Source organism: Pteropus vampyrus, unplaced genomic scaffold (assembly GCF_000151845.1).
Source record: "Pteropus vampyrus isolate Shadow unplaced genomic scaffold, Pvam_2.0 Scaffold145, whole genome shotgun sequence".
Lineage (NCBI taxonomy): Eukaryota > Metazoa > Chordata > Mammalia > Chiroptera > Pteropodidae > Pteropus > Pteropus vampyrus.
The window spans coordinates 3,127,573-3,151,355 of NW_011888926.1; the positions used below are offsets into that span (position 1 = coordinate 3,127,573).

General features: G+C 59.8%; 1 protein-coding gene across 1 annotated transcript in view; it reads right to left on the minus strand.

Moving 5' to 3' along the window:
• Positions 1-859: 859 nt before the first annotated feature.
• The window catches only part of CACNA1I (calcium voltage-gated channel subunit alpha1 I), a 102,237-nt gene continuing 79,313 nt past the window's right edge, over positions 860-23,783 (minus strand). The window contains exons 12-33 of the mRNA XM_011369120.1: positions 23,193-23,395; positions 22,043-22,516; positions 21,642-21,742; positions 20,825-20,948; positions 20,473-20,541; positions 19,754-19,938; positions 19,135-19,261; positions 17,728-17,853; positions 15,240-15,329; positions 13,881-14,073; positions 13,220-13,371; positions 11,838-11,947; positions 11,070-11,203; positions 10,284-10,354; positions 7,051-7,129; positions 6,255-6,376; positions 5,497-5,835; positions 5,108-5,254; positions 4,620-4,742; positions 3,892-4,057; positions 2,337-2,533; positions 860-1,465 (exon numbers count right to left, since the gene is read on the minus strand). Of these exons, the coding sequence (XP_011367422.1) occupies positions 860-1,465; positions 2,337-2,533; positions 3,892-4,057; positions 4,620-4,742; positions 5,108-5,254; positions 5,497-5,835; positions 6,255-6,376; positions 7,051-7,129; positions 10,284-10,354; positions 11,070-11,203; positions 11,838-11,947; positions 13,220-13,371; positions 13,881-14,073; positions 15,240-15,329; positions 17,728-17,853; positions 19,135-19,261; positions 19,754-19,938; positions 20,473-20,541; positions 20,825-20,948; positions 21,642-21,742; positions 22,043-22,516; positions 23,193-23,395 (3,938 nt within the window). The remainder of the gene's footprint in view (positions 1,466-2,336; positions 2,534-3,891; positions 4,058-4,619; positions 4,743-5,107; positions 5,255-5,496; positions 5,836-6,254; positions 6,377-7,050; positions 7,130-10,283; positions 10,355-11,069; positions 11,204-11,837; positions 11,948-13,219; positions 13,372-13,880; positions 14,074-15,239; positions 15,330-17,727; positions 17,854-19,134; positions 19,262-19,753; positions 19,939-20,472; positions 20,542-20,824; positions 20,949-21,641; positions 21,743-22,042; positions 22,517-23,192; positions 23,396-23,783) is intronic.

The window sequence follows — 23,783 nt, forward strand, 5'->3', positions numbered from 1 at the left end:
TCCTCTCTCTCCTGATGCCTCAATTCCTGCCCTCAGCTTCCGGGGAACAAGGCCACAGCAGACCCCTCTACCCCAGGAAGTGTCCACGGGAGCTGCCCTCCACCCCCACCCCAGCCTTAACAAAATAAGACTATCACCCCTGATTTTTCTAAAGAAATACATCTAACTGGTTGACTAAGAGTTTGTGGACTCTGGGCATCTACAAAAGACTGTTCACACAACTAAACAGTCAGAAACAACAGGACAGACAACCCAATACTTGGGGGTAGACGGGGCGGGAACTTAGCAGCATTTCTTCTTTAAAAGCGAAAAAAAAACGCACCCTGAATCCCATCTCTTTTTCTGGCCTACCCTCCTGGCCACGGGACCCTCAGAGGTCTGAGGGTCCTCTCCAAGCCACTCCCAGTCCAGGGGAGACACCAAAGAGCACAGGTGCCAACGCCCCAGCAGGACCATCAGCCCCTGGGAGGGGGGGGGGCGTCTGGCCTGGGTCCTAAGCATCAAGCAAAGCCCCATCTGGGCCCCAGCCCACACTCCCCACCATTAGCACTTTCTGGAAGTCATAAGCTCTCAGTAAAAAAAATAAATAAATATATATGTCTGTCTCTCTCTATATATGCATATATATATATATATATACACACATGTATCTGCACGGGAAGGACCACGGCTGGGCCACATCTGGGCCTCATCTGGGCCTCGGCCCACCCAGACCCGGCTCCACAGCGCTGTCTGCGTCTGGCGCAGGTTTGGCCCCGCATGGCACCCGGGCTGTGGACCAAGTATTGCTGTCTGCCCCCTGGCTCCTGAGGTAAAGAAGGTGAGACGGGGCGGCCGGCGGCACTGGCCCCTGCGGCCCTCATCTCTTCCTCTTGCTCGCAGCGTCTCCGGGCTGCAGCTCTCCCGGGGGCTCGGCTGGGCCCGGCAGGTCCTTGCTGCGGTCTGCAGCCCAGGAGGGGCTCCGGGCCAGGCTGCGGGGCCGGGTGGAGGTGCGGGGGCGGCCGGGGCCAGCGGCCAGGCTGCTGGTGCTGCTAAACCTCCTGGCAGGCGGGAGCCCAGGCGGTGCAGGCGGCGGGCAGAACAGGGAGGTGAGCGAGAGGCTGCTGAGGGTCTCCGAGTGCTCGCTGCCAGCGCCTCCGCCACCTGCGCCACCCCGGCCCGTGCCCTCCTCGTCCGAGGGGTCCATGGAGTCGTGGTGGGTGCAGCCCGGGCTGGTGGAGCCCCCACTGCTGTGGCTGCGCTGGTGGGCCTGCAGCCCACGACGGCTGAACAGGCCCCGGCCCCGCAGGCTGAGGCGGCGGCGGGCAGCAGGTGACAGGCCAGCCCTGGGGCCTGGAGTGGGTGCGGGCAGCCCCAGGGCACGCCTGGGACTGTCACTCAGGGTCAGGCTGTCCTCCAGCGTGGTCTGCAGGCTTCCTGCTGAGCTGCTGCGGCTGGCCTCCAGCGACGTGTCACTCCCCATGGCCTTAGAGGAGACAAGAAGTGTGGGAGCCACCTGGTGTCCCCCCGCCCTGCTCCTCCTGCAGCCGCTCCACCCCAGCAACACGCAAGAACATGCAGCCCTCCGAGGAACTCCCTTCACGACACAGCCAGTGTCCCTGGGCTTCTCCCCTCTGCTATGCCACCACCTAGCTGAGCTTCTGGGTGGCTCTCATGACAATCACTGCAGTGGCCTCCAACTCGGCTCCCCAGCCCATCCTGCTCTCTGGTCCTCAGGGGGCAGCCAAGGTCATCCTACTGAACCCAGTCAACGCTGGGCCCGAGGGCCCGCCGCAGCCCTCCGGGACCTCACTTCTCACCATCCTCACCCCCGCCCCCACCTCTGCTCTGCCTGCTGCCCCCTCAGGGCCTTCCCAGCCCCTCCACCCGAGCCGTTAGCACCCATGCGCCCCCATAGCCCCTACCCCGTGCAATTTTCTCCCCCGCGTGTATCACTATCGAATCGACTACGCTTTTTATGCATTTATTCTGGCTTATCAGCTCTCCTCTCGCAGCCCTGCCACACACACTGCAAACAAACTGTGAGCCCCAGGGGCGGGGATTCTGCATTCCGTAGCTGCTGTAGCCTCGAGCTTTGTACACAGACTGACACACAGCCTGGCACACAGCTGAGGTCGATGGCTACGGAATGAACAAATGCCTGCAAGAGCCCTGGGCCCAGCCCTGCCTCCCCCAGGAGGCCCTCTATGTGCCCAGGGGGTAGCCCTGGCCAATCCAGTACAGGGCCCTGCAGGATGAGACCTCCCACCCGCCAGACCTGCCCCTCCACCTCTGCGTGGGACTCCAAGGTCCCGCTCGGATGTCCCCCAGCAGGGGGGACCAAGGGGGTATCATACCTGCCGGAGCAGGGTGCAGTTGACGCTGGGTGAGCGCAGGGATGCCCAGGAGCCCTGCAGGGCTATCTTGGGGAGGGCGCCGACGCCAGCACCCTTCTCCTGCCCTTGCTGGCTGGCGGACACAGCGGGGTGGAAGAACTCTGCTGGCATGGGCAGAAGCGGGTTGGAGGCCTCCAGGGAGAAGGGATTTGGGGGTGCTGCTGGGGAGAGAGGAGAGAAGCTGGGAAGCAGGCTGGCGGAGAGGGGGCTACCTAACAAACTGACTGTGAAATTGTAGGCTCCCTCCCTGAGCCTTGGTGCCCCGGAACCAGCCCAGTGCCGGGAGCACAACGGATGCTGGCTATGAGCGCCACGCCCCAGGGCCTGACACCCCGTGGGGTCCAGCCAGGCCTGGGGCCCCTCTAGACAGCAGGTAGGGTAGGCACTGCTCTGGGCAGAGCAGACAGAATACTGCTGGATCTGTCTGGTCTGCTCCACTGGGGGTAGAGAGGGCCAAGGACAGGGCAGGGAAAATGAGGGCCAGGCAGTGGGCAGTAGCCAGCAGCCTCTGCCTACGGTCCCCTCAGTGCCTTGCAGGGTGAGAATGGGATGAAGGAATTGGGGAGTATGTACTCAATGTGGCAGGACAGCTGGAACGTCCCCAGGTGAAGGTCTCCTATGACATCTCATTATTTAGGGAAAATGCAAATGAATGATTAACAAAAAGAGATGAGAATTCAGTCTATCAGAATATCAGAATGGCTCTTGGGTCCTGCACCTTGACTTTTCCTTCAGGAAGTCTTGGACCTTAGCACTTCAGCCACCAGGTCCAATGCAGAGGCCATTGGCGGTAAACAGTATCCTTGCAAAAGTCACTCCACCCCCAGCTCCTGAAGGTGTTCAGTGCCAGGCCTCCCAGAAGAGTACTGGGTTGGCCTCAGGGTCTTGGGGGTCCCCGTTCTGCTGAGCTCATCTCTCTGTCCCAGCCAGTGTCATGAAACCAGAGTCCTGTCACCATCCAAGAGAACTGGAAACGAAGGTGAGCTCTAGTGACGTGCAGACCAGCTCAGTCCTCTGTCTTCATGCCCACAGCGCAGCCACGAGTCCAAAGCACAAACATAGGATACCAAGGGTAGGGCCGAAGGATGAATGTCAGGACATTTTACTAAAGGGCTATTGTCAACGGGCTTTCCATTGTTTAACATCACCTCGTGTGAAGATCTATGGGATCCGCGCCTTTCAAATTCAGCTCTAGAAAAACACCTCAGTAATTTGGCAGCTTTTGTGTATGCCAACCTGTTTCCCTTTTCACTATAGCTCCCGGGAGGCTCAGCATGAAGCCTCCCTTAGCTCAGGTTTATAATATAATTCTCTCTGTATGATGTGGCTCTTGACCTTCTACCATTTTTATGTCAGGCCTGAGATTCCTATCTTTTATTGTCAGTTACTCACCTGGTTCTTTCCAGACTCAATATAATAGTCTAGGAGAAAAGACTAAGGAAAAAGCGAACGAGCTCCCCGCTCTGAAGGAGACGCCGAGGTCAGGGCTGTGGGGAGCTGGCGAGGTGCCTCTCACCTTGGCTGCTCTCACGTTTCAGCCAGGACCGCACGGGGTTGAACGAGATCGTCTCCATCTCACACAGGAAGTTCTCTGGACCCGAGGACACAGCCGTGTTGGACAAGGGGAAGAAGCATTCATCCAGGTCCCCCACACGCATGGGCTCAGGTGGGTCTGGCTCGCCCTGCAGGTAAAGGGAGGTACAGGGGTTAGAACAGCGGAGAGCGGGGCAGAGGCCAAGGCCGCCACAGCTGCCTTCATTCCCCTGTACCACAGCCCTTTGCTCAGGCCGCCCTCGCTGCCTCCGATGGCCTTCTCCTCGCCTTGTCCACCTGGCCAACAACTGTCAGCTTCCAAAACCCAGGTGAAAGGGCCCCACCTTCAGAAAGCCTCTCTGATGTCCCAGGCAGGTCACAGTTTCCTGTTCAATCCCTTCCTGACTCTGAGGGCAGTGCAGGGTCTTCTTATATGAATTTAAAAAAAAAAAAAAATAGAGCGACAAGGAAAGGCTGAGACCACTGGATGTCATACTTGGGGTCTTGGCTGGGCTCTGTGACTTCAGGTAAATCACTCCACCTCTCTGAGCAGCCCCACTGCCTTCATCTGACTAACAAGAGATGAGAGCCTGCACACAGCAGGTGCCACTTAAATGGCGCCCTGGGGATAAGCAGTGCTCTGTCTGGACAGGCGGAGGCCAGCCTGCAAGGACAGACCCACTTGCCCGGCAGCCCACCAGGGCAGTTCACCTTGCTGTCTTTGGGGCCAAGCGGGCAGGCTGTGGGGTCCTCAAGACTCAGGTCATCACCTAGCAGGATGGATGAGGACCTGTCTGAGTTCAAGGAGAAGGCCTCTGTCTCGGCCAGCTGAACCTGCAGGGAGAGGTGAGAGCCTCAAGTCACCCGTGGGGCTGGGATGGGGCAGACCTAGTCCCCAGGACACAGGGCAGTGGTCAGAGAGGTCCAGAGATCTGCTGAGCATGAATGGCATGCTCACTCTGGGCTGGAGGACCTGCCTGATGCGGGGGACACAATGGTGTCACAGTCAGCAGAGTGCCAGGCCTGGGCTGGGCCAAGGGCAGGCGAGTTGCTGAGGGCCATGAACCCCAAAGCTGGTCCACTTGCCCACACGCCAAGGCCCCTGGAGGCTGACCAGTGTGGGCCAAGCTGGCAGGCCAGGTCTCTGCCGGGAGCTGGGTCTACCCTCAGGCTGGCCCACCTTGAGGCGCCAGCCTCACCTCTTGCTTGTCATGGTGACACTTCCCGCAGCCGGCCGGCGAGGAGTAGTGGTGAAAGATGGAACCGGACAGGTTGTCGATGATAGTCAGCTCCCCCTCCAACGAGTCCTTGATGATTAAAGAGACGCTGTCCAGCCACAAGTTCTCCTAGGCGGACAGGACGGGCAGGCACAGGTGGGATTATCGCTGGGTAGGGGACTGTGGGGTGGGCGGGGCACAGCTGCCCTCCCCGTGGTTCTCTGCACCCGTGGCCTGGGCCCAAGCCCCTCATCACGGGGTCGCTCCTTCATGGAGCTGAGCAGCACGGGGCCCCAAAAGACAGCCGCAAGGGTGGCAGCCACAAGGTCCCACCCTCGGGGACCCTAGTGCCCTCCGCGACCCCTGCCCACCTGGGCTGGAGAGTAGCAGCGTCGGCACAGGCGGCCTTCGGGGTCGCCCCCACCGCCCGCCCCTCCCGGCCCTCGGCCGGGTGCCCCTGGGGAGCTGGCGGGCGGCCTCGAGCCAGGGCCCAGGCCCTGAGCCATCTCGAGCTCGAGCTCGGCGTCCATCTCGGCGTCCTCCTGGGCCTCCTTGTTGCTGTCGTCCAGGTGCTTCATGAGCACGGCCACCACCACATTGATGAGCACGAACTGGGCCGTGAGCACGAAGCTGACGAAGTACAGCGGCGACACGAAGTGCAGGCCGCTCAGGCAGCTGCGCTCGTCGTGGGTGCAGTCCCGCAGCGTGTCCTGCGCCCGGGGAGGCCAGTGAGGGCCCCGGGGCTCAAGGCACAGGCCTTGCCTCTGCCCTCCGAGGCCTCCTTCCCGCCCTGCCCAGGCCAGATGTGGGCCAGAGCCAGGGGCCTCACCGGATGACCGAAGCCCCTGCCCCGGGCTATGGGCCCCAAGTCCCCTCTGGCGCTGGGTGGAGTTGTATCCCCTGGCACCTGAGCACTGATCTGAGCACTACCCAGCATTTAGGGGTAGACAGAGAGCCCGTTCTGGCCTCATCGGCACCCACCGTGCTCCCCAGTCCCAGGCAGGGGGTCCCTGCTCTCCTGTCCCCTGTGCAGTAGGGTGCTGGGCAGGCGGAGGGCGGGGTGGGGCTTTGACCAGCCCTGTCTCAGGACCCAGACTGAGTTCTCCCTCCCCAGCCTACCCGTGAGTACCTTCATGATCCCATTCCAGTTGTCGCCAGTGGAGACCTGGAAGAGCGTGAGGAAGGCCATGCCGAAGTTCTCGAAGGTGGCGTGCCGGCTCATGCCCTCGCACGGGTTCTCGTCATTGCAGACTGAAAGCAGAGCGGAGGTCAGCCGGCCCCCTGCCCGGCCCCCTGCCCGGCCCCCTGCCCGGCCCCCTGCACTGCCCGCCGGCCTCTTCTCAGAGTCCCATCCACAACCCTCGGAGGTGCATGAGGATGGCGCTCAGCCATGGATGGAGAAACTGAGGCTCAGGGAGGTGGCACATAAGCTGGGGCTCAGACTCAGGGGAGCCTGGCCCCTCCCTGCACCCATGTACTGGTTCCAGACGGATGGGGGTGGGCGAGGGCCGGCCCCCAAGGGAGCCTGCTTTCTGGAGCCAACCCTGTGTTGTCCTTGGCTTGTGCCCTGGCCGTTCTGCTTGCAGGGCGGGGGCCAGCCCAGGGCAGACACTGGCTCATGAGGCTAGAGGGGCACCCAAGGATCTGACAGCTGTGGGGGGCTCCAAGCCGGGGTCCCTGGCATAGGCCTGGGGTGTGCACATGGACCCAAGCTAGCATCTCTCAAAAGTTCCTACTCATTTGGATGGGGTGCGGATGGCCGAGAGCCGCCCGTCACCCATGGCCCGCTTAGGGCACCTCCCCAGCACAAAGACCTGATGTGACAATCGGGGGATGGGGGGCTGCAGTCTCAGGCCTCCCCCGACCCATGGCCCTCTTCCAGACCTGCTCCTCCCCACCGCAGGCCTGCTCGGGGAGTCACTCACCCAGCTTCCCAAAGAGCTCCACCCCCAGGGCGGCATAGATGAAGAAGAGCAGCATGAAGAGGAGGCCCAGGTTGCCCACCTGTGGGGACAGAGGTGGGGCTGGGCTGGCAGGGGCGGGGTGGAGGAAGGGCGCTGGCGGGCAGGCTCCAGGCAAAGGGCCGGCCTGAGGGTTGGGACAGCTGTAGCACTTCGCCAGACTCTGAGTCCCTGTCTGCCACCTGCCTCGCGACCCCCTTGAGGGCAGGCTGGCCCAGCACAGGGCACAGGGTAATAATAAAACACTCGTGAAGCCTTTACCGTGAGCGGTCTGGGTTCAAGCACTTCACAGTCATCAGCTCGCTTACTCCACACGATGATCTGTGAACTCTTTTACCCCCATTCTTCAGATGAAGAACGTGACATACTGAGATGAGGTACCTTGCCCAGGGTCACAGCATTCGTGCGTGGTGGGACTGGGATTGGCCTGACAGTCCATGCACACAATGATACCCCACGCACCTGTGCATGGTTAGTGTCATCCCACAGACGGATGCAGAGAGGGAGGGAAGAAAGTCTCAGCAATAATGCCACCTCCTCCACGAAGCCTGCCTAGATTCCTCCAGGCAGACTGGGATGCAGTCTGACAGTGTGAACGTAACTGGTGTGTCCCTGCCACTGTCCCTGCTGGTCTGGGAAGTCCTCGAGGGCGGGAACACAGCTAGATGAAGTCAATTCTGCTTCCTTGAGCCAGCATGGAGCCTGGCTACAGAGAGGAGTGAATACAGGAATCGAGCAGGACTGAGGGCCCCCGAAGCCTCCTGCAAACCCGGCCACCCCCATCCCACAGCTCCTGTGGGAGGACACTGTCCCAGATTCTAAACCTATTTCAAATCTATCCATATGCCAGAGACCGCCTTTAACTCGTGTTATGGATAAGATAAGGCTCAAACACATTCTTGCCCTAGAAATGAGATATCTGCTAGACACCTCAGAAGACCTGCACAAATGGAATCGGAAGCCGTTCACGTCGACTGTTGAAAAGTAAACCGCGTTAATCACAGCCTCCCGTGTTTCTCCGCTCCAGAGGAGAGTCTCCTTCCGAGCTGCTCTACAATCACACTGACAGTGTCTGACTAATTAAATGACGCTCGTTCATTAATGAAACAAGCAATTACTGAGCACCTAGGAGGCCAGGCGTGAGGCCCCGGCAGCCGAGGGCATCAGGCGTAGCCTGGGTCCTCGGCTCAGCTTCCCGCCCTTGGCAGGCCCAGGTCAGCAGTTTCTTACCCAGCGTCCACCTTGGCCACCTCCCCGCCTCCAGCCTCTCCCTCCAGTCCACTCTCCTCTCAGTCACCAGAGCAACCCCCTGAAAGGTTGAGACCGCCCTTGTCCAGAAGCCCCCGTGGTGCCCACTGCCTGCAGGACGAAGCCCAATTTGGCTGTCCTGGCATAAAACGGTGTGACCCAGCCCTGCAGACCGCATCCCCCTCAAAGCCCCAGCCTGACCTTCCAACCTGATTCCAACCACAGGGTAAACAAAGCCATTTGCATATTCTGTTCCTCTGCAGAGAAGAACCTCTCCCTGTCTTTGCCTGGTAACTGCCTCCTTCCCACCTCTCAAAACCCAGGGTACTGGTCACCTCCCCGAGACGGATTGCCCCAGTGCCTCCTCCCTCTGAGTGGGGCAGAGCCTAGAAGAAAGAGGCTCAAGTTTCATTCCTATAGCACTTTACAGAGAACCGAGGAAATGTCCAGGGTCAGCTAATAGATTTTGAGGGGTAAGCCCCCTGCTATGCCACATGGCACTTGGCATTTGCGTCTCTTAAAGTGCTGACATAATTGTCATCGCTATCGTGAGTCTCCTACTTGAACCTGGGACCTCCATGTGCCCTGTGCCAATTCAGGGTTAGCCTGAGGAGCCACCCACGGATGCCCAGGGGTCAGAACTAGGCGAAAGGGAGGGGAAAAGGAGGCCAGTGTGGCTGGGAACACACACTCGCCACCCCCATCCCCAACGTCAATAGATTCTTATATGGCACCCAGGTCCCGTTCGGAGCTTTATAAGTTTTTACTATTTTAAATCTCAAAACATCTTTTTGAGATAAGCACTGTTATCAACCCCCTTTTCGCAGGCAAGGAAACCCAGGCAGGAGAAGTTGAGTCACATGCCGGGGTCGCTCTGGAGACCAGGCTTTGGCCCCAGGCAGGGTGTCTTGAGTCTGGGCTCCACCCACTTCCTGTCTGCACAACCCCCAAGCCCAGCACTCACCCCCATCTCCCATGGGGCAAATTCCTCTGCAAGGATTGAACGTTAGGAAAAATACATCTCTAGGAATGAACATCCCCGCTTTCAACCCAGACCTGATGACAGCCATGTCGATTCCCCTCTGGAACCGGCTGCTGGGAAGCGCACCCCAAACTGGAGAACAGAACTCACTAACGTCCCTAGCCCAGGGCGCTGCCAGCATTGGCTTCGTTTTCGCCTTCCCTGAGCTGTTAATCTTCGGTCCCCATTTTAGTGTGCTGTGTCTGTGCCTTTTATTTTAAGGTGCCTAAAGTTTCTTAAGACTAGATGAGTCATAATGAATAAATGAATGTGCATGAGGCTCACCTCAGAGCAGAGGCCACCGTGAGGGGAGGCTTAAGTAGTAAGGTGAGTGGCGGAGGGACAGCTGGACTACAGAATTCCCAGAAGGAAAGACGCACCCTCTGTGGCCCTGACCCCACCTCCCTTCCGCTGCTGACCAGTGCAGCTGCGGACGGCAAGGACAGCTGTCCTAACTTCCCAGGGTCTCCACTCATTCTGTCTCCTCCTAGAATGTCACATCTGAACCTCTCAATCCACATTACCACCTCCTTCTGCCAAGCCGCCCTACAAGGTCACCCTCCCTGATTTCCCCAGTTTCCATCAGGGCCCCCCACCTCCCACCCCGTAGGCCCCTCGCCACATGGCCCCAAGGCATCTTGTCTTCTCCACCAGCCTGGTGACTCCTAATGGCAGAATGTGGGCTCCTAGGGGCCACTCCAGGGCCTGGTGGAGAGCAGGGCTGGCTAGCACTTAGTAGCATCAGAAAGAAAGAGGCCAAGGGGACCTGTTCCGTCTCACAGCCCCCCCGCTCAAACTGCTTCTCTGGAGATGGGGTTCGGCCCTGGCTCTGGGTAGGTTTAGGGAGAAAGGAAGTTGGGGCCTACGTCTCCAGGGCCCAGCGTGACCCCGACAGGCAGGAGGGGCTGCTGGAGAGAGTGTCTCCTACCTGGGGCAGAGCTTGCACCACTGTGTCCAGCAGGGCCCGCATTCCCGTGGCCATCTTCAACAGCTTCAGCACTGCGGGCGAGACCCAGCCCGGCCCGTTCAGCCCGGGGCCAGTGAGGATGTGCGTGACCATATGCGTGCACGTGTGTCAACATGGAAGAAAAGTGGGATTGGAGGAGCACGTTAGCAAAGGGGATGGCTCTGCGCTGCCACGCCACCAGAAGGTGGGTACAGCGGCAGAGTGAATGGGGGTCTGCATGGGTGGCATGTTGGTTAAAAACATCCCGGAGAAGGAGGGCACACCCAGTGGAAACAGAGGGATAAAAAGTGCCGAGTGAGCACTAATTCACCGAGGCGGTATTCTGCTGAGCTTCTCCGCATCCCCCCGCGTCCCCCACCCCCACCTCGGAAGCTGGAGGCAACAGGCGGGTGCAGGTGGCAGAGTGAGAGGCACCTGGACGAGCACTGACGCGACAGGTTTTAAGCAGCCTTGGGGCCTGGGAACCCCGGCGGGTGTTGGAGCAACGCCGGGGAGGAACCCTGTCTCCCCAGCCGCACGCTTCCCCTCATCCCAGCCTGAGATGGGACCGCGTGGGTCGCAGTGTGACGGGGAGGCGGGGTGCAGAGGGCTGGACAGGTGGTCTGTGGACGAGCGCACGTGAGCGCGCACACACGGGCCGAGTGTGCGTCAGGCGCGAGTTCCTCTTGGCTCTGTTCCCTGCTTGGCAGGAAGCGCGTGGCCCTGGGTCCCCTCCCCCTGCCACCCCACCCCTGCCCCGCTCCTCACCCCGGGCGATGCGCAGGACGCGCATGATGCGGATGATGGTGGGGTTGATGGGCAGGGCCGCGTTGATCTCGATCTCCTCCAGTGTGATGCCCATGACCGACAGCAGTACGATGGCCAGGTCCAGCTGGTTCCACCTGCCCGGGAGACACAGCAGGGCAGGAGTGGGAAGCAGGGCGAGAGGCACAAGCCTCGGCTGGGAGGAGCTGCCCAGCTCTCCACCCTCCAGCTGTGGCCCACAGGGCAGGGATGTGTGGCCACCCTCCCAACTGGCTCCTCCAGACCTCACTGGGTCCAGCTCCCTCTCTGTCCCCAGACAGCCTCTGATTCCCCAAGCAAGGGACTGACCAGGCTAAATAATTATCTCTGGCCTCCTGCAGAGGAGGACAAATGGGCTCTGACTTTAGGTCTGAATCTGGAGCCCACTGCTCCCTCTGTGTGGCCTTGGGCTACACACCAACCTCTCTGAGCCTCACTTGTCCCCTTCTAAGGACTACCATGAGGTGTGTCGTACTCTGACTGCGGGGCGGAGGACCCACGGAAGTTGTGCTGATGAAACTTGGTGGAATGCCCTGCACTCGTCAGGTGGGACCATAATCACAACCTGTTCAAAGCCACAGGCAGCACCGAGGGGCCCCTGGCCATTTATGCCTGGACGCTTATTGGCTCCCTTCCTCCGGTCGCGCCAGGCTTTCTCAGGGGTCAGGACTGCTTCCCCATCTGGCAGCTCGCCCACCCCCCATGCTGCCCAAGCATGGCCCAGCCACTCACCGGTCCTTGAAGAAGCGCCTCAGACCAAACGCTACCAACTTCAGCACAGCCTCCAGCACAAAGACAGTGGTGAACATGTAGTTGCAGTACTTGAGGGCTGTCTCCAGGGACTACGGGGTGGGGTGGGATGGGGGGGGTAAAGAGAAGCATGATCCAGAGCCCATGACCTGGCCCCCGTTTGCTCCAGTCAGAAAGTCTCTGCCTTTTAAGGTGAGAATTTAATCGCTTCACATTTAGTGCAACGATTTACGTGTCTTCTTTTATTCCTTCCTTCTTACTCACCGTGCTCTGTTTCACACTGCTCTTTCCTTTTCCCTGTTTCTGCATGTTTGGTCCAGATGCCCGCCTTTGGAGGCAGCGTGGAGTAATGGTCAGGGTCATGGTTAAGAACCAGACTGCCGAGATTAGCATCCTGGCTCAGCACTTACTCCTGTTCACTACGACTTTGAGCAAGTCACTCGACCTCTCTGGGACTCAGTTTTCCAATCAGTAAATTGGGGATGACAACAGTACGTGCCTCAGAAAGTGGCAGTATAAACTAAATGAGCTGGCAGTCCTGTGCCTGACTGGACTATATACTTAAACGCTTGGTAAATGCGAGCTGTTATTATTCCATTTCTTTATGCTGATTTGGAAGTTCTACAACTACTGTTCTTTTCTGCCCGTGGGTGCCTTCCTTTTCCTACACGTCTAACATCCCTCTCCTAACATTTAAAATAAGATAACTCACTCCTCACATGGAGCCTCCGCTTCTCTCTTCTTACCCGCCCCCCGCCCCCAGCTTGGATAAGTGGAAGCTCTGGAATGTGCTTGTCCTGATACGTCCCTCACACACACTAAAGCTAGCTGGGAACTGGTCAGCCTCTCCCACCTCTGTGTTTGCCCCCAACAGTCCTGCCACCTGCAATGCCCCTCCCATAGGCTCCACTAGGTAGCAGTGGAGGCCACTTGGGCAGGCTTTGCATGCAAATCAAAGTTCCAGTCCTGGCTCCACTAACTGGTCGACTAACTGGGGCAGTATATTTGACCTCTGACCCTCTGTTTCTTCATCTACAGAATCTGGAGAAAGTCTCCTTCCCCACCTTAGGCTGTGAGGATGAGAGAGTTAGTATCTGTGTAGTGTGCCTTGTAAAGAGTCATATTAAACACGCCATAGACACTGCTACCCATGTTCAAGGCATGGCCCAAATGTCACCTCCCCACACACCAGGAATGACAGATCTTTCCCTCTCATTCATCTGTCCTACCAGGCCATGAGCTCCCTGGGCGTAGGGCCCAACATGGGAGAGATGCTCAGATCCTACCCCACCCAGCCCCTATGGTGGGGTGCTCCTGAGCCCCGCCCCCTAGGGACTCTGGGCTGGGGCGGGGCTGGGGCTCACCGCGGGCTGGTTGTAGTGCTCCAGGGACATGGTGACTACATTGAGACAGATGATGAAAGTGATGAAGATGTCCAGGTAGTGGCTGGTGCACATGGAGTGGATGAGCAGCCGGGTGGGACAGTAGGTGGCATAGTAGGGCAGCCGCTGGGCCTCTGTGGGGGTCCATGGGGGCATGGCACAGACCAGAGGGTGGCCAAGGGAGGAGCAGAATGCGGAAGGAGAGGCAGAGGGGAGGGAGGAAGCAAGAGGGAGAGATGTTGGTTCATCCAGGCCTGGGAGTCAGAGTTAGCCCTTCTCTGCCCAGCCAGGGAACCGCAAGGGAACTGGGTAAGATGTGGGAGAGGGTGGCAAAGAGGTCAGGACACCGATTCTCCCCACCCACCACCAAAGTGCCTTCGGCAGGGGCTCCTGGCCCGCTGGGGGAAGGACAGGGGTCCCACAGCTCGGGGTCGGGCATCCAGGCTCTGCCTTTGCCTTCTGCCTGGACTGAGCCACTTGGTTGGCAGTGGTGTCACCATCAGACTCCAGACGGACACCAATAGGGCTCAGATCACCTGGACAGGCAGGCACTGGGGGAGGAGGCAGGGACAGGGACACAGACGCCATATCCTAAGGCCGGGGCGCAGGGCCGGGGCACAGGGCCGGGGCGCCGCCCACTCACTCCGGCGCTTCTTTTCCAGGCGCCGCAGCCTCTTCTCCTCGCGCCGACGGGCCTCCTCGGCCTCCTGGTGCTGCCGGCACTTGTGGAAGTTCTCCACCACGACGCCCACAAACATGTTGAGCACGAAGAAGCTGACGATGAGCAGGAAGGAGATGAAGTAGAGCAGCATCCAGGGGTTGTGGTTGGGCACGGGCTGCAGGGAGCCAGATGGGGCTGAGGCAGGCTGAGCGGGCCCTGCAGGGCCCGCCGGGGTGGGGGTGCTCCACCCCACCAAGCCTCGCTGCAATGAGGAACTGACAGAGTTGCCTCCTAGGAGGCCGTGAGGTTCGAAGAAGGAAGCAGGTAGGAAGTGCCCTCCCTGGCCTGGCACAGGCACTGTGACTGGGGAAGAGAGCCCTTCCCCTTTCCTGCTCCAGCCACTGCCCCCTGAACGCATACCCACCTGTCTTCTTCCCTTCCTCTCACCCACCCATCCACTCCCCTACCCACCCACTCCCCCACCCACCACCCACTTAGTCATCTGTCCACCTCTCCATCCGTCCAGTTATTTATCCATCCAGAAACAAGGCAGCCAGCACATCCCTGGTGGAGCCCGTGTGTGTGTGTGTGTGTGTGTGTGTGTGTGTGTGTGTGTGTGTGTGTGCGCGCGCACGCGTGCGTGCGTGCAGGAGGGGTGGACAGACTAAGAAGGGGAGGAAGACGCCTCCAAATGTTCTCATTTCCTGCCTAGCACCAGAAGGGCCCCCTGCTCTCGGAGGGATCTTAGGTCTCCTCCTATCAGGGCCATCTTCTCCCCCAACCCCCATCTACCTACCCACCCCCAAATCCATCCTCACCCAGCAGCCCGCAGGAGGCGTCGCTCCCTTGTTGTAACACCTTCGCTGACTCGCACGCCCTCAGATAAACGCCAGCCCTTGCCATGACACACGCAGGGTCTTCCGTACCACCCAGCTCTGCCTGCCTCCTGCTGCTCCTCCTCTCGCTTTCTACCCCCAGCCCCCCGCTCATGACTCTCTCCTCAGGCCTGCACCTGCTGTCCCTCTGCCAGCTGGCCCAGCCCCTCTCCTCCTCCTGCAGATGGTTGGCTCTCCACCCACAAGGCTGCGCATCTCTCTAGCCAGGAGCCAGCTTGAGGTGCTCTCCCTGCGGAGCACAGGGCTTTGTCAAAGCGCATGGAGCAATGACTTTCACTTTCCAGCGAGCGGCTCGACTGGTGGAGGATGGTGAGGGGTGGGCTGTGGCTGACAGTGGGAGACATTAGGGTTGTGGGTCTTGGTGACACCAGTTACAGACCACCAGGCCCCAGAAATGTCTGTCCCTCTCCCGCTGGCCCTCCGACCCGGCCCCAGCCACGCCCACCTGCTGGTCCACAGCGACGGCATCCAGCCCATTGTACATGATGTTCACCCAGCCATCCTTAGAGGCCAGAACAAAGAGGGACATCAGGGCCTGGAAGACACAGGGAGGAGAAGGTTCGGGGATGATGGGCGAGGGCAGCTCAGGCTGCATCTGCCCCTCCTGGGAGGCAGAAGGACAAGAGGCCTTCCCCACATTGAGGGAACAGCTGTGCCTTCAACCGACGAAACTTTTCTGAGGACCCACTATGCGCCTGCCATCTACCCTGCAGGCATTGCTGCAGGAGAACAAGCGCTGGATCAGGAGTCCTGGGCTCCAGTCTCAGCTGTGAAATTAATTGCAAGAAAACTGACGACCCTTTACGCCCTTACCTGCAGAAGGGAGCTAATACTTAAGTTGCTGCCTGCCAGGTTGGCTGAGAGCGTCAGCTAAGACTTGAAAGTGGAAAGTTCCTGATAAACATGAAAGGGTCTGCCTCCATCACTCTGAACTTGCCTCGAACACCTGAAAACAGGAGCTCACAAGAGTAGTCAGGAGCCCGGGGTCACAGGGCTCTGCCACTCACTGGCTGTGTGACTCAGGCCAAGTCCTTCCATGTCTCTGGGCCCCAGCTCCTTTGTCTGTAAATGGTGATAGTTACTGTCACTAATTTGAGATTCTGAGACAGAGGTGATCCCCAAGAGACAGCCAGCCAAGGCTCCTACACAGACATCAGCCAAAAAGCATCCTCATGTCCCTTCTCCAGGACTACGAGCTTGTCCTAGAGGACGCACAGAGCCACGCATGCAGTAGGTGCTCAATAAAGTTTTTCTGAGCTGGTTCGAACTGGTGCTATCCTTGCAGAGCCCAAGCCTGATGGAAGTTAGTGGGGTCACAGAGGGTCCTGGACCAGCAGAGGCTGATTGGCAGTCACATGCCCTACTCTGGACGACGCCTCCTCTCTCCTGTGCCTCCACCACGCCAAACGTGTCATTGGTCACAGCCCATGCGGCTCTGGGATGGGTCTCTGGCCCTGCCCCAGCCTCCCTTCTCATCCATCCAGGGCACAGCCCTGTTCTTTCCCCTCCCAGCTGGGCACGGCGCTGAAGGCTGCCCACAAAGGGCTCCGGCCCAGGACCAGGGCCACAGAAGGAGCCTCTTTGCCAGATTGGCATATGAAGCTCTTAGACACTAGGGGCCAAATGTCCCCGTGAGCCCTTGGATCACAGAGGCCGGAAGTGCAGGGAGCCTGAAACCGGGAACCACAGACCTGCTGTCGCTGCCCCATTTGGAGATGAGGACCCTGAAGCACAGAGAGGGACTGGAACTTGCTGAAGGGAACATAGCTGGGAAGTGGCCCAGCGAGGAGTCTAGGGCTCTGTGCCATGCTGTCACCTCCTCTGTGTGCTGAGAACACCCTCCTTAGGGGCCCAGGGTGTCAGCCTGGAATCAAGCATGCTTAGAACGGAAAGGGCTGGGGATGCTCCACAGGAGCCGGGGCCCGGCGCTGGGGTCAGGGGTCAAGAGCAAGTTTATAAAAGGCCCCCACTGACTTTCTTTCAGCCTCTTGAAGCATCTTTTTAAAAACATCTGTTTTGCCAACCTTTGTGTTGTTAACTTGAAAAGGCACTGTATCTGGAGAATCTGGGGGAGACAGGAGAGCGGCTATGTCCTGGTTCCCGACCCCCTTCCCCTGGCCACTTATTACCCCTCCACGGCCCCGTAGTTCATCTCCAGGGGGCACGGGGAATGGCACCCATGGCCATGTAGAGTGAGATCTGCAGTCGGGTCCAGCTGGAGGGTCCAGCACAGGGGCAGGGCACAGGCCCCGGGCCATGCAGACCTGGATCCGGCTCCCTCCCCGTCTGACCTGGGGAAGGCACAGCCCCCTGGTCATACCTAGCCACCTGGGTGGCCCCTCAAGAAATAGGAGCACTTGGGGAGCAGAGGCTCTTTGGAGGCAGCCAACTGGGGGCTCCCACAAGGGGCATTACCCAGATGGCCCAGCCTGGCAGACCCACCCCCCCCAGGAGGAGTGACCAAGGGCGAGACAGGAAATGGGCAAGGACCTGCCTGTGACTGGAGAGGAGAGCAGAGTGGCTGTAACATTATCATTTTACAAACTAGGAAAGTGAGGCTCAGATCGGCCACACCTACAGTGAGTGACGGAGCTTGGATTCACACTCACATCTGGCTGACTCTATAACTCCTGGCAGGGTCCCCTGGGTGGGGGTATAAGGGCCAGGAACCAACGTCTACTAAAGCACCAGGTGCTTGTTGGACTCTGCACTCGGGATCACAAGCCTCAGGCCACCTGTAGACTGAGTGCTCTTCCTACCTGCCTCATAGAAAAGGAAACCAAGGCTTGGGAAGGAGAAGTCACAGGGTCACAGGGTCAGCCTTGGCATGGCAGGACCGGAAGCCGGTCTACAATCCCAGGCAGTGGGCACTGAAGAGCCGTCACCCCACCCACTGGGGGCGGTCAGGTCAGGGGAAGGTGGGTGGCGCTCACCTGGCCCAGGTTGTCGAAGTTGTACTTGTGATGGACCCAGCGGTAGTTGGCGGCCACGCAGTCAGAGCGGTTGGTGATGTTTCGGGTATCCACACCCAGACAGTGGTAGAACTTGCCCTTGAAGAGCTGGAGGTAAGGGATACAGGGTGAGTGACCATCCTGCCAACACTCCCAGAGGGTGGGGTGCGGTGCAAATCAGAAGAGGGACTGCCCTTCAAGGGGCACTTCCAGGCCAAGCACTGGACCACACGATCTTCCCAAGTCCTCCAACGTGAGGTGGGGCTACGCTCATCCCATCTCACAGGTGAAGAAACTGAGACATGACAGGTAATTTTCTCAGTCTCTTGAGGTTTAGGAGGTGGCAGAGCCAAGGTTCCCACCCTGCTTGTCTGATTCCTGGGCTGTCCACGGACCCAAGATCAGACCCCAGTACTTGCTCTGGGTGTCTAGGCAGGGACCCCACAGGGAAAAGCTGCCTGCATATCTCCAGGGGACAGGGAGAGAAGTAAAGGGACCCTCTCCAGGGACCCAAGCCCTCTCATGTCAACTGCCTGGAAAGGGCAGGGCTACTGTCCACGTGGCATCCACATCAATTCTCTCCTGCCCCAGTAGCTCCACTGTGGACCTCTCAGCAGCCCCAAAGGACACCTGTGCCCAGGGCTCCTCTCCAGCGACAGCCCCAAACACAAGACCAAGAAAGCAGCCTCGGGGCTCAGATACTCAAGAAACAGGAAGGGCCTCAGCAGCAGCTCAGATCCCAGAAGGCCAGGTCACTCTGGCCACTCTTGTCATGCTTTATGACCTGCCCCCTCTTCTCTGTCCAGCCCTGAGGCCCACCTTGTTCCCAGGCTGGGCTCCAAACCGAACTCCGAGTTAGCTCAAGTCTCTGCCTGTCAGAGATCCCCATAGTCCCCACCCTGGAGAAGCCAAGCCCCAACTCCTTAGCTGCCATTCCAGATCTTTCCCTACCTGGTCCAGCCCACCATTCAGCTCATCTCTCTATGCCAGCCAGAGCTCCTGGCTCACCTCAACACACGTGCCCGTCCTCCCCCGAAACACCTTTTCCCACTGTGACCTGTCAAAATCACCTCTCCTTCAAGGCCCAGTACAAAGGCCACCTCCTTCAGGGTGCTTCTCCCATTGTCCCCAGCCCAGCTTCATGTTCCTGTGTAGCTCAGACCCCTGTGGTCCCATTTACCCAGCCTGATTTGCACTCAGCCATTTAGGCCATGTCTGTCTCCCTTCCTGGACCAAGAGTTCACCACCGGCAGGGACATGGCTGCTCCACCAAGGCCACCTGAGCCCCCAGGTCGGCAGGCACAAGGTCGGGAGAGCTGGGCGGGAGTGAGGAGCCTCTTTTCTGACAGCAGAGCCCACCCCACTGCCTGGCCAGCCTGTGCCCCTCACCTGCACCCCCAGGATGCCAAAGATGATGAAGAAGGCACAGCAGATGAGGACGATGTTGCCAATGGGCTTGAGGGAGGAGATGAGCGTCTCCACCACCAGCTTCAGGCCAGGCGCCCGGCTGATGACACTGCAGGCAGGGAGCAGGCAAGGGCACCGTTAGCCCCCTGCCAGGCCAGGAGACAGCCCCACCCAGTCTGCCCAGAGTCGCCCAGGCTCCAGATGTCCATGCACAGCATGGGACTGTGCCTTCACCCCGCCCCTTTGGAGCCCACACCACACCACACCTCCGTCTAGAGACTGAGGCCCAAAGATAGCAGTGAGCCAGACAGGGACAGACAGAGCCGGGGGTAGTGGTCCTGGAGGCCACCTTCAGCCCTGGCCTTCTGGCGCGCGCGCGCACACACACACACACACACACACACACACACACACACACTAACACCCTCCAGGCTCCTCCCCCAGAAGCAGCGCCCACAGTCTGGTCCCTGACCCTGCTCAGCTGTTGCCTGACACCTGACACCTGCTAGTGGGAGGATTGAGTGGGAGAGGAGGGCAAGAGTGAGGGGTCCAGTTAGACCCTGGGGCAGGGGCTTTCCCATCAAAGGGGAGGAGGCCTCACCGCAGAGGTCGTAGGGTGCGCAAGAGCCGCAGGACCCGGAGGACCCCCAGGATCTTGGCTCCCCCAGCCGAGGCCACGGACACTACGATGTCGATGATCGACACGAAGACTAGGAAGCCATCCAGCACGTTCCAGCTGCTTCGCAGGTACGCCTGCTCTCCGAAATACAGGCCCAAGGAGACCACCTGGGGGCGGGGCGATGGGCGGAGTCAGTCGGACTCCGCTATGGGGATGGGGCGGGGCGATGCCTAGTGGGCGTAGTCAAGCAGGTGGAGTGGCAGGCAGGGGACAAGCGCCGGCCACTCTATCTAGAGGCAAGAGGCGAGGACCCAGCAGGTCTGGCGCAGGGAGCCGCTCCCTGAAACGCAGGTCGACGGCCTGTCCGGGTCCGTCTTCCCCGCACATCTGGCAAACCTAATTCAAAGCCACAATCTCTGGGAAGCGTCTCCACACCTCCAGCAGGTACCTCGGTTACACTGTAAACGCTTCCCTGCATCTGTTTTTCTGGCCGGGTGTGAGCTCCTGGCCAGCAGAGACCTGGCCGACACCCTCCCCCTTGGGTCCCTGGAGCCCAGGAGCTGGCACCCAGGGGCGCGGGCCTTGGGGCCCCTGTGGAATGTTGCTGATGAGGTGAGTGACAGGTTGAGGGTGGGCTGGACCAGGGCCAGGCCCCACCTCCCAGCTGGGGCTGGGAGAGGCCTTAGGTGAATCAGGACTACCTTTAGCGTCATCTCGCCCACGAAGATGGCTGTGAAGATGTAGTTGGACACAGTGAGGAAGATGCGTTCCTGTAAAAGCCAGGAAGTACCATGGGCCTGGGGCTCCCAGAACTGCCTAGCCACAGGCTCACCTCTGCCTCCGGCCAAGGGGCACCCAGGGGAGGCTGCCACTTCGCAGCCCAAGGAGATGTTCCCCTCCCCAGAGGCAAGTTCCCTGCCTCAACTTCCTCCCTGATACCAGCCTTGCTAATCTCTCCTAGCCCCCTGAGCCCTGCACTATGTCTCACAGCAGGCCCTGGTGGCCTGCCCCTCTGCCTGTCCCTTGCCTTGCCCGAAGGCCCCAGCCACTCACAGTGCTGCCAGCCTCGATCTGAGGCCGCTCCAGGGCGATGGTGATGCAGTTGAGAAAAATGAATGCCAGGACGACATAATCAAAGAGCTTGTGGGCGATGATGGTCTGACACAGGACCCGGAACCTGGGCAGGGAGGGCAGGGGCCACGTGAGTGCTGCTTTGCCCTCACCCTATCCAGGAGGAAAGCAGAGGGTCCAAGCACACATGGGGACGGGATTACCTCAAGGAAGCTGACCCTTCTCTCCTCTGGCCACACAACAGGTGGCAACTTTACATCTCTGGTACCCACCTGGAGCCTCCTCCCCTGACCACACTCCCATGGTGGTTCCTGCAGCCACAGGATGAAGGGCACTTGCCTTGCCCTGGCACTCAAGGCTGCACAAACGCTGCCCCACATCCCTGAGCCCTGCCCTCCAGCAACACCAATACCCTCAGCCTCAGCCCCAGGCCTTCCCTCAGAGTGCTCCCTCCACCTGGACCAGCCTCCACCTCTTCAAAACCCCGCTTCGCCTACAGAACACTGTGTGCCTCCAAAGTCCTCCTCCCCCAGGAAGCCTTCTGACGCTCCCTCCAGATGGCAGCACCCCAGGCTACTTGAGGATCCGCCCAGCACCAGGTTGGCCTAGATTACAGGAGATGCCCAGGAAAGTCCCCACTCAAACCCTCCCCCTCCCCTGCAGCCCCTCAAGGGCAGTAGGGCCCTCTGGGGTATGGGGGCTGCCCCCGCAATGGCCCTGCCTAGCTCTGCTGAAATCTCTCCCTCCCAGAACCGTCAACACCCTAGTTTAACCTCACCCCAAACCTGGTCCTGCCCACCTGTTCTCAGGGGAGAAGAGGTAGACGGACCAGTCCTCGCGGACCTCGCACCAGTCAGGTTTGTAAACGTCAATCATCTTGCGCACACGGAAGCACAGAGTCTGGCAAGAGCGAGACAGGGTGAGGGCGGGTCAGCACTGCCCACTCCAGCCATCCAGCAAACTGGGGCTACTGGATGACCTCTGAACCTCCCAGCAAGACCGGAACCCCTCGCCCCACCCACGGCAGCTGAGAGGGCTGCTCTCCCAGGAGCAGCTCAGTTGCCTGAAGCCCTGTCCTCCTCCGCCATGCCCTCTTGCGCTCCTTAGTGGCGGCTGTGGCCCGGCCTTCCCGCTGCAGCCCCGCCCGTAGCCCCGCCCCCTCCTATCCTTGGCCCAGCCCCTAGAGCCCGCCCCACTCACGTAGTCGACCTCCTCCTCCTCGTCCTCCCCGTGGCCCCGGCGGTCATCCATCTTGGTGAAGACCTCCTTGGCGATGTTGGGCATCCTGCCGTTGCAGTCCTCGTGCCCGGGGGCCGGGCCTGCCACCCTCCAGGACGCCCGGGGGTGAGCGCCCACGGCTGGCCCCAGCTCAGCCAGGTCTACCGAGTCTCTGGTGTCGAGGGAGAGCGTCCGGCGGTGGTGGCGGTGACGGTGCGCCAAGGGAGGACCATGATGCGCGTGGTGGGCGTGCGGGGCGTGCAGGGGCGCGGCCCGTGGTGGCCCCTCGTCCCGGGCGCCCTCGCAGGCCCGGGCCCCGCCGCCGCGCTCCGCTGAGAGCAGGGATTCGTGCTCAGCCGTTGGCGGCTTGTGCTTGAGGCTGTTCCAGCTGGAGCGCCGGCTGGCCCAGGCCCCGCTGCGGCCCCACGGCCCGTAGTAGGAGCTCCGAGAGCTGGACTGGGAGGAAGCCCAGGGCTCAGGTCAAGGCCCGCCACACACTCCTGGCTGTGACTGAAGGCAGCCTGCATGCCTGCTGAGGGCCCTAAGAGGGCCGCCAGCCTGACCAGTGGGTGACAGAACCAGCTAGACAACAGGGATCCTCTCCGCACCCTGCCTCTCACTCCATCTGCATCCGTGGACCCGTGAGCGTGTCCACAGTGTGGTTCCATCTCCACCGACCACCTCACTTCCCTTGAGGAAGGCACAGCCAGTTAGGGCCATCTTCCTCTTTACAGGTAAGGAAACTGAGGCTCAGAGGGGGCTGTGACTTACTCATGGTCACTTAGAAGTGTCTGGCCGGATTCAAGCTCAGGTCTACCTGACCCCCAAGCCCAGCTATTTCCCCTACACACTGCTGTCAAGATAAAAACCCAAATCTCAACACCAGACCCACTGGCATCACTCATTCATTCATTCATTCATTCATTCATTCATCATTCTTTGTTGTCCTGTCCTGCTCTGATACTGGGAACTCAGAAATATAAGAGACATCACCCCTGCCTGGTTCTGGCTGGACAGTCTGGTGCCCTAAGCCTGGGTACCGGTCTGAGGCTGAACTGGCAGGCACTTCCCAAAATCCCTCAGCACATACCCAGCAGGAAGTAGCCACCCAAAGCACCCCACAAGGACTCACCAGGGAGCGCTGGTCGTAGCTCGCCCTCCCCAGTGACATGACACTGCTCTTGCGAGAGCCCAGGGCCACCAGCATAGGGTCCGGCTGCAGCGAGAGGCGGGGGGCAGGTGCTGCAGCTCCAGCAAGGCCCAGATGTCCACCCAGTGGGAGATTGGGGTCCAGGTGCCCATTGGGGGTCATGGGAATTGGGCAGAGCTTGGGATCTGGAGGAGTGAGATGGAGACAGGGAGGGGCAGACAGAAGGCCAGAACAAGAACAAAAGAAGACATGAGACAAAGAAACAGACATGAACTGTAACAGAAATGGAGAGTTCTTCTGGGGAGACCACCTCTACCAGGAAGTCTTCCAGGTTGGACCCCATCACATGTGCCTCCCGTCCTCCCTGCCTGCAGGGCTCTTGACTTTATTTTTGGGTAAGTGGACCCCTTGCCTTCTGTGCCCAGGGCCAGCCCTGAGCTTCACCTGGCATGGGAACCTCACTCCTGTGCCCACTGCGGGAAGCAAGGCAGAGACCGTCCAGCCCAGTTACTAAAGACACAACGTGGGTCGGAGAGGTTTGTTCTAAGCAGTCCAGTGGTGCCAAACAGGACC